This window comes from Myxocyprinus asiaticus, chromosome 17 (assembly GCF_019703515.2).
Source record: "Myxocyprinus asiaticus isolate MX2 ecotype Aquarium Trade chromosome 17, UBuf_Myxa_2, whole genome shotgun sequence".
NCBI classification, from domain to species: Eukaryota; Metazoa; Chordata; class Actinopteri; order Cypriniformes; family Catostomidae; genus Myxocyprinus; species Myxocyprinus asiaticus.
Genome location: NC_059360.1, coordinates 43,396,764 through 43,406,218, shown reverse-complemented (window position 1 = coordinate 43,406,218; position 9,455 = coordinate 43,396,764). Strand labels below are relative to the sequence as shown.

The following is a 9,455-nucleotide window of genomic DNA, read 5'->3' as shown; positions in this document are numbered from 1 at the left end:
TAGCAAAATAATATTAATAAAACTTTTTTTAGACCAATATTTTGCCCTCCAAAAGCCATTTTCCATTTACCCAATCAAAGAATAAAATCTTAAATAAATAACGAGGTGTTTACATAATTATCATTCAGCAGAATTTAATATGTCCCTTTATATTTTGGGTCATATGGAAACCAAGATATCTCAATAATTCAGTGTGAAACGAATAAAAAACTGTTTCTTTCTATTATTGGAAATTTTACAAAATTAGTGGAAGTAATCTTTCCGATTTGATTTGATTTGATTTGAAAGGATTGACAAAATTGTGGTGAAAATATTAGATCACTCTATGATACACTCTTTTTTATTAAATAACACTTAAGAGTATGTACTGAACAAGATTTCATCATAAATACTGATTTACTTTTGGTTGACTCATACATTGTCGATTGTCGTTTTATTAACTCCCTTTATCAGTTTGGGAAAAACATGAACAGAGACATGAACGCGAAATATATATAGTTCAGTATGTCTGTAAACAATTTGTAAAAAAAAAAATAAATAAATAAAAAAAGTCTAGCTTGGTCCATAAAATAGCTGGCTTCTCAGTACCTGAGCAAGTAATTGTCCAATCATATTTCCCTTGTTTAACCAGACTTAACATCCTAACAAGCAGTTGATAAAAATTGACAGAGAAAAAAAACTGAAGACCTTCTAAATAGAGGATAGTGTAAGAGGTAACTCTGGCAGCAGTTTCATTGATGGCTGCAAAGCGAATGTGGTTAAACATTTACGATGCAGTTTCTGAGCCTGGGCTGGAAGAAAAGAATGCCACTTCCAGCCTGTGTTTGCCCAGGCCAGACTTCGGCTGTTTGCTCAGAGTTAAACGCTACAGCCTGGTCACCAGATGCGGCCGTCTGCTCAGGTCGCCCGACGGCCAGTCGGTCCGTCAGATCAGATCACTTTTCGGACACTGCCAGTGCCTACTTTCTTTCGTAACACCTCCACCAACCTCTCCAACCTGAAAACACACAGAGAGAACACAGCAATGAATGATTGTTTATGTGAAAGAAAGGCAAGACAAATTGCGGCCAGCTCTTAGCTGTGTTCTCCTGACACAAGGGTGATCTTGGAGGAGCTAAAAGATGTAGAGAGGATGTAGACACTTCTTAAAGTGGGTGAAACATGCATGCTGTCAATGCCCAAATCCTCCAAATATCTGCCTGCCTTTACTCCGGCAAACAGAAGCCTGTATGTGGTATCATGTGATTGGTCGGGGTGAGTAAACCTGTGTTTATGAGGGCCGCGATCCCAGAGACTGTGGAAATGGAGAGAGCTCTATCTGGGTGAAGGGATTGTTTAGGAGCAAATGAAGCATGGCAAAGCAGGCCTGGCTCTCTCATCCAAACAAATACTAAAAACACACTCTAGATACTTATATCTAGAAACTTTGCATCTGAAATAACTTAAAATGATGCAAATAACAGCACTGATTTCAAAATACATTAAAATATAAATATTTATGGAATATTTTAGGTTCAATACAAGTTAAGTTCAATCAACAGCATTGATGGCATAGTGTTGGTTACAAAAAAACAAGAAAAAAAAATTTAAAAATTGGACTCTTCCCTCCTTTTCTTAAAAAACAAACAAAAAAAAAAGTAAAAGGGGCCTGGGTAGCTCAGCGAGTAAAGACGCTGGAGTTGCGAGTTCGAATTCAGGGCGTGCTGAGTGACTCCAGCCAGGTCTCCTAAGCAACCAAATTGGCCCGGTTGCTAGGGAGAGTAGAGTCACATGGGGTAACCTCCACGTGGTCGCTATAATGTGGTTTGCTCTCGGTGGGGCACGTGGCGAGTTGTGCGTGGATGCCGCAGAGAATAGCGTGAAGCCTCCACGCGCGCTACGTCTCCGTGGTAACGCGCTCAACAAGCCATGTGTTTAGATGTGCGGATTGACAGTCTAGAAACTTTGCATCTGAAATAACTGAGAATCAACTGGGATTCGTCCTACGCCACCCGGACTGAGGCGAGTCACTACGCCACCACAAGGACTCAGAGCGCATTGGGAATTGGGCATTCCAGGGGGAAAAAAAAAAAAGAGCAAAAAGTGAGGTTACAGTGAGGCACTTACAAAAGAAAAAAATGGGGGCAATTTTTTTAGGGTTTAAAAGGCAGAAATGTGAAGCTTATAATTTTATAATATCACTTATATTAATTCTTCTGTTACAACTTGTGTATTATTTGAGCTGGAAAGTTATCTAAATACATTTCTTTTTTTTTTTAGGGTTTAAGGCGTTACGTCATCATGGCAACAAAGTTGTAAAATTGGATATAACTTTAAACAGAAAAAGTTAGTAAGCAATTTGATCACACTTAAATCATGTTAACAGGCATATTGTTTACGTCTTGTGGCTATTATTTAGAAACAGTGAGTATTTTAACATTTATGCATTGGCCCCATTCACTCTAACCCAGATTTTTGCTTTTATTTTATTTTTTTAAAGGAGGAATGAATCAAAATTAATTGTTGTGGTTATCAACATTATTCCACAAATGCTGTTGACTACCTTAACTTGTATTGAATCCGGAACATTATTCAACATATCATTTCTATACCAAACCAATTTAAAATAAGTTTTAATTGAAGTCAATTTGAATATGATTAATCAAATGCAGGGTTTCCCACTTTCTGACCAATGAATTTCCATGACATTTACCTAAAATAAGCACTCTAGATACTCACACCCAGAAACTTTAAAATATACCTATTAATTTCTATAATGAACCAATCTAAAATAAGTTTTAATTGGACCACATAAAGTATATTAAAGTATAACTGAATATGACTGATATAATGCCTGGTTGCCCCACACTTTTTGACTAATGACTTTTCCAGTGGAAATCACTCCAGATACTAACATTCATAAAGTTTGCATCTGAAATGACTTAAAATTATGTGAATTTCAGCACTGAATATTCCACCGTGACCCTACACATGATAAGCAGGTATAGAAAATGGATGGATGAATAGATAAAAATATACCTTTTAATTTCTATAACAATTATACACTTTTTGACTAATACATTTCCATGACTTTTCCATAACCTTTCAAGTCATTAATAATTACTTGATTGTTGAAAACCATTTTATAGAGAGTGCTGGGGCACATTTCCATTTGTATCTCATGTTCAGTATCAATGCTTGGAATTAACAGATAATTAAGTGATTATACATATAACTGTACAAAAATATCTCCAATACGACACCCAATGGCACACTGATGTTATCATGCTGACTTGCAAGCAAGTTTTACTCTTCAAAAGCACTCAAAAAGAGCAACATATAGCTACCTAAAAATCTAGACAAATTCATATTCACTATAAAAAACAATTCCTGAAGATAAAATTGTGGTACTGATTCTACTAGCCTCACAACAACAAACGAACACTAAAAACAGCCTGGCTCTATCCAAGCTTTCAAAGCAAAGCTGATAAGACGTGCTTAGCATAGCCAGTGCTGGTATTGTCTACTGAGGTTTCTCTGTCTTATCAAGTGAGCATATGGGAGTGGTCTGACCCCAGACTTGCTCCCTCTGTAGTCTCCACCTGTTTTCCCGTACAGGGAGATTGGAGAGCAGCCGCAAGACCATATGCATCTCTCAGAGGCACTCTGCGACCAAGATGTGTCACAACTGCATTGAAACGAGGGCATGAAGGGGTACATGGACAACAGAAGGGGGAGGGAACAGTTCAAAGCACCAGACTAATATTTATAAAAGGTCAGTGTAGCTAAATGAACGGGCCACGCATGCAGACATATATACATACAGTATACGAGCAAACAGCGTTCATATGACACGTGCACTGCAAATCCACTTCCCCCAAAACACACAAACATGCAGACAGACACCACAAGACTGTCTCTCTTGTCACCATAAACATGCACAGAAACACCTCTCCCCCTTGTGTGCAAATTTTTAGCCTTTTAAATATATTCATTAGCCTCCCTGTCATGTTTGCACAATTAACAGGTCTGCGATTCCGTGGCAGGATCTCCAAGGTGTGCCGGAAGGCTGGGGAGGATTTGACGAACGCTGTTTGCAGAGAGTGGCCGTAAACCCAAACATAAACACGAGGGAAGAGCCGGCAAAAGCATAAATCCTGATTAAGAATTCACAGAGTCACAAAACCAACAATTCGAGCTCCGAGTAAACAGCGGCCATGCATAAATTCTAAACAACAGCACATTTTATGTATGGCATGGAAACATATCCATGTTTCAATGCAAAAATATGATCCTTTCCGTTGTATTTTGTGTACAGATAATCTATAATTATGCCATGACAATGCCTGGAAAGAACTCTTAAAGGGATCATATTGTAAGGAATCAAATTTTCCTTAATCTTTTGAGATAAAACAGTCCATTGTAATGTGAAAACATACTGTAACTTTCACAACTCAAAACTTACTCTAGTTAAAAAAGAGCTGTTATTGAAACTTGACAGCAAAATGTTTAGTTTTGAAATCCTCTTTAACATATGAATGCCCACATTTACATATCAAACAACAACCAGTCATTGTTTAAGCAATACAAGATGGTGAAATCGTAAGAAATCGTACAAGTTGGCTTGTACTCCCGTAGAGAAAGGTTTTTTATTACGATTTTTACCTAGTTTAACCCCTAACCCACACCTAAACCTAACCTAACCATAAAGTGTAACACTACCCAATCCCTAAAACTAACCATGATTTTAATAGGAAATTAAGTTTTGTGTAAGAAAGAAAACAATGGAAATTAGAATGAGACAAGGAAAGCGTATTACAGGTTACTGACATACATTAGTCATTTGTATTACATAAATAAATATGAAATGGGTAACAAAATTTGTTCACAGATGTTTCCTTTCTTAAAATAGTGTTTCATAGCAGGCAAGCTAAAATGTTATCCTGCATTTTATAGATTTGCAATTCTGTTTTGGTCTCTATGGGAATAAAAGTCGTACCTTTTCATAAGCCGTGCAATATCTTACGATTTCACCATCTCGTACAAATTATTATAAGTTGTCATGAGACTACTTTGTTGGTTAGTTCGCCCAAAAATGAAATACATCCTCAAGTTGTTCCAAACATGTATGACTTTCTTTCTTCCGTGGAATATAAAAGGAGAATGACAGCCTCAGTCACTATTCACTTTGATTGTATGGATAAAAGATGCAATGAAAGTGAATGGTGACTGAGACTAACATTTTGCATTCCATAAAAGAAAGTCATTTGGTTTCAAAACAACTTGAGGGTGAGTAAATGACAGAATTTTCATTTCTGTGTGATAAATACATTTAAAAAAACAACAGTGTCAATTCTGATTTCATGCTGACTTTCAATTGAAAACACTATATTCTTGCTGATAACTATAGCAACACCGAAAGTTTTTTTTAGCTGTGCAGAAAGGTCTTAAACGGCCAGGGCGGTGAGAAGGGTCAGCTCTCACTGTACCAGACAGAAGCCTCCCTGCACGGAAGTCTGCAAGACTGTGGCATGATGGGACCCACCAGCCCATTTGCGGGCCATTGGGCCAATGAAAAGGGCCTTTGTGTGCTTCTCATGGCCAAGTTTGATTCAGTAGGTCATTAGACATTCAGCTCAGCTCCTCCGTCAATGGGGCTGCAGGGACGGCACTCAGGTGCCACATTCTGGCCCTGTGCTGGGCTTCCTCCTCTCCAGTTTGCCCTGCTGTGGGAGCTTGGAGACCGATCGCATCACCCCTGCATTCTTCTCACCGCTGTGCGATGAGGCCCACGTCAGAGCAGCTTCCCACAGCTGCCCGTAGCCCGTTGAGTGGGGGCATCCATCTAAATGTCAGCTAGCGGTCAGGTGTGATCGGTCCAGTCATGCACGCACATTAATGCTGCCAATCATGTCCATGTTTCTTTGCTTTGAGGGTCAAAATAGCCATCACCTCTACCCCAACCCTAAATTTTTTTTATCTAGCTCTAGAGAACAGAAAATTGTTTAAAGCTAATAGGCCAAAGTGTACTTTGGTTTTCCGTAGTATGTCTCGCACACAGTGCGTGTCTACAGCACAGTACGCCTACAGTACTGTCTAGAAAAAAATATTTTGTCTAGAAAAAATTTAATTCAAGTCGGAAGTCCGAACCAAAACAAAAGAAGCTAAACTTAAACAAATACTAAAAAAACAATGGTAAAAGTTATTTTTCTGTTGTACCTTATGTTGTATTCTGTTTACTTATGTTATATTACAATAAACTAAAAGTAAATACACCAGCATGACACTTCCACAACCTATTTGATCTATTAATGCACAGTATCTAGCAAATTATTAAATCACACTACAAATGGATTCATTATAGTTTGAGATAAGAACATAATTTGATTGTGTAAGTGATATTTAACACAGTCATCAAAGAGTAATATGATCACATTGCCATGAAATGTTCAAATGGATTCAGAATTCTAACGGATGGTGTTCACTCATTGTGATTTTTACTGCTTGCTCAATTAACTTATTTAAAATGAGCTAATGCAACTCAATTCTTTTGCATTTTGATTTACCGGACTCCGGTTCAAACAAGTAAGGCTGGGCATAGAAATGCATTATTTTTTGACTACAAACATGTTTTGTAAGTTCTGTTCTCTGGTTCGTGTGAAGCGATGTTGTGTTTTCTGTTGTTAATATTGCTGGTGGTCCAGTTGAAGCAAAACGAGTTTTCGCTTGAATGCCCCACCTCGCGAGTGGCAGCGTAACTACTGTTGCTCTTGTGTAGACTCATGAACGTGCACAGGAGATCAACAGTCGGCCAAGAGCTTCACTTAATAATACATTGGATTTCGGTTTGTTTCTCACCAAACCTTATTTTATTCCTTCAGAACAAGACATGAGTTGCATACAATAATTTATTAGACTTCTGAATTATACTTTTGTGTCCTTTTGCAGCTTGAAGAGGTGGTCACCATGAACTGCCACTGTATGACATCACTGAGCACAATTTTTTTCACAATTTCTCCCTTTGTGTTAAGAAAGTCATATGGGGTTACAACAAAACAGGGAATAGTAAACAATGACTGAATTTTTATTTTTGGGTGAACTAATCCTTTAACTAAATTTCATTATTTATAATCCATCTACATCCACTAAATTCAATTGTGTTGGGACTATTTGAATAATATTTGTTGCATCAATGTATTGCTGAAACTGGGCAGGGGATTTGGTGGTTTCTGGGATTAGGAGAGTACATTTTATAATTAAGTGTTATTTTAATGTATTTCTACACAAATGAAACAAATAGGAGACATGTTAGTGTTTAATGTTCTGTTATGTTGAGATTTAAAGGAGTTTATGTCATGTTGAATTTTTTTGGAGGTTACCATTTTTGGAGAATAGTGAAGCTAATGGGTTAGGTCGAGTTTGGGTGCATTACTATTTGAAAAATCAGGATGTATTGCTTTTCTCATGAAGTAAATTCTGAGGGATCATCTGTATAATGATTGATTGGGGATCTGTAAACTCTCAGCAGCACTATACTTGTTATACAGCGCAAAATATATAATATGCTAATGCATTTGTTGCTAGCTAGCAACAAGCTGGAAGGTACAATAGGCTTATTTGAACAGATTGAATTTAAGTTAGGTAAACTCAGTTCATTTAGGTATGCACTACACAACGTATTTGCGCAGAGCCTACATTTTAATTTCATATCAAAGAAAGTAATTTACATTGTGTGGAACCAATGTCCACAACTGAATTAAGTTAAACCAGCTTTTTTTTTTTTCCAGTGTTGTTTGGTCACCCAAAAAGTTGTATTTACCCGTTTCAAACTTGTATGACTTTCATTCTTCCATGGAAAACAAAAGAAGATATTTTGAAGAATTATTATGGAGCTTTTTTCATACAGTGAAATCAGCAGTAAGCCAGGTTTTCAAGCTCCAAAAAGGACACAACAGCACCATAAATGTGAAGACACATGGCACCAAGTTTGATACCAACTGTCAAACATCATCAGTTCTCGTGTGTCTTGTAACCGATCATAAAGCTGCAAGTTTGAATATACAGAAGCATGAATACAATTTGTAATTGCTAAAGGAATTTAAATTTTTCTGTGAACTGCTCCTTTAAGAAAAGAGTTGGCACTAATTCAAAGAATAGAGCAATAAATCACATGCTGATTCACAGAATATAAGGATCTTGTTAACTTTCAGTAATACTACACAGGCACACTTCCAGTAGCAGAGCACAGAGGGTGGAATGGACGTTGCACATCACAGTTCGACTTAATGTTGTACACAGCAGGACTCACATGGCTGAACCTTGCACTGTGGACGTCGCTGGGTCAGACCTCTGAATCAGAGAGATAATGTATACAAACAAGCCACTGTGACACTGTCTCGCACACACAGACACACACATGCTGGATAAGCTCACTTCCATGCACTTTGGCTGATGCATGAAGATTTAATTCCTTTTTCGTCTTGCTAATCAATGTTTTGACAGCAATTAAAGGAATATTTTGAGTTCAGTACAAGTCAAGCTCAATCTACAGCATTTGTGGCATAATGTTGATTACCAAAAAATCATTTGGACTCCCTCCTGTTCTTAAAAAATGCAAGAATCTGGGTTACAATGAGGCACTTACAATGGATGTGAATGGGGCCAATCCATAAACGTTAAAATACTCACTGTTTCAAAACTATAGCCACAAGACTTAAACACTATGCGTGTAAACAAGATTTTAGTGTGATAAAATCACTTACTAACTTTTCCTGTGTAAAGTTATATAAAATTGTACAACTTTGTTGCAATGACGTAATGCCGTAAACCCTAAAATAACCATAAAAATATGATAAGAAAATCTCATTAATGCATCACAAAATAATAATTATGTATAATAATTATCATTTATATAACTAAATGGATCAATTATTTACATGCCATGGTAGTATTTGTTGTACTGCCTTTCATTTATGTGGATTTAAATAAAAAATATGTGTACTATGTATGTATTTATGTTTCTATGTACTATGTATTCTCTTTAGAGTCTCATTATTGTAATACAGTATTACAAATAATAAGAATTCCAAAGAAATTCAAAAATAAAATGTCTCATTACGCTAATGATAATATTTGGGGGAAATGTGCTTAATTGACATGAAAAAATCCAAATGGTCCTAAAAACAGGCTTCATTTTCTTTATGCAATATATCATTTCTTATTTTTGGTCTTTTGATTTTAGGGTGAAATGTGACCTGGACATGTTTTTGTGAGCTGTTTTCACACTGCACGAGTTAAAGTGGCTCTGTGTCGCCTTCAAATTCTCTGACCCATCTTACCACAAAATATCAGAAGTGGTTTTGGTTCAGTGTAAAATTAAGTCGCATATGAGCCGCCTTAATCTTAAACACCCTAGTGTCAACAAAGAAAACAAGGCTTTAAAAAATGACAGTTAACTGCATAAAAAGGACTAACAC

At 36.9% G+C, this 9,455-nt stretch overlaps 1 protein-coding gene across 3 annotated transcripts in view; it reads right to left on the bottom strand.

Moving 5' to 3' along the window:
- Positions 1 to 332: 332 nt before the first annotated feature.
- LOC127455497 (mirror-image polydactyly gene 1 protein-like) overlaps positions 333 to 9,455 on the bottom strand; it is a 101,503-nt gene continuing 92,380 nt past the window's right edge. For all 3 annotated transcript variants that reach the window (XM_051723449.1, XM_051723448.1, XM_051723450.1), the window contains one exon: positions 333 to 997. In XM_051723449.1, coding sequence (XP_051579409.1) covers positions 931 to 997 — 67 coding nt within the window. In that variant the 3' untranslated portion in view covers positions 333 to 930. The remainder of the gene's footprint in view (positions 998 to 9,455) is intronic.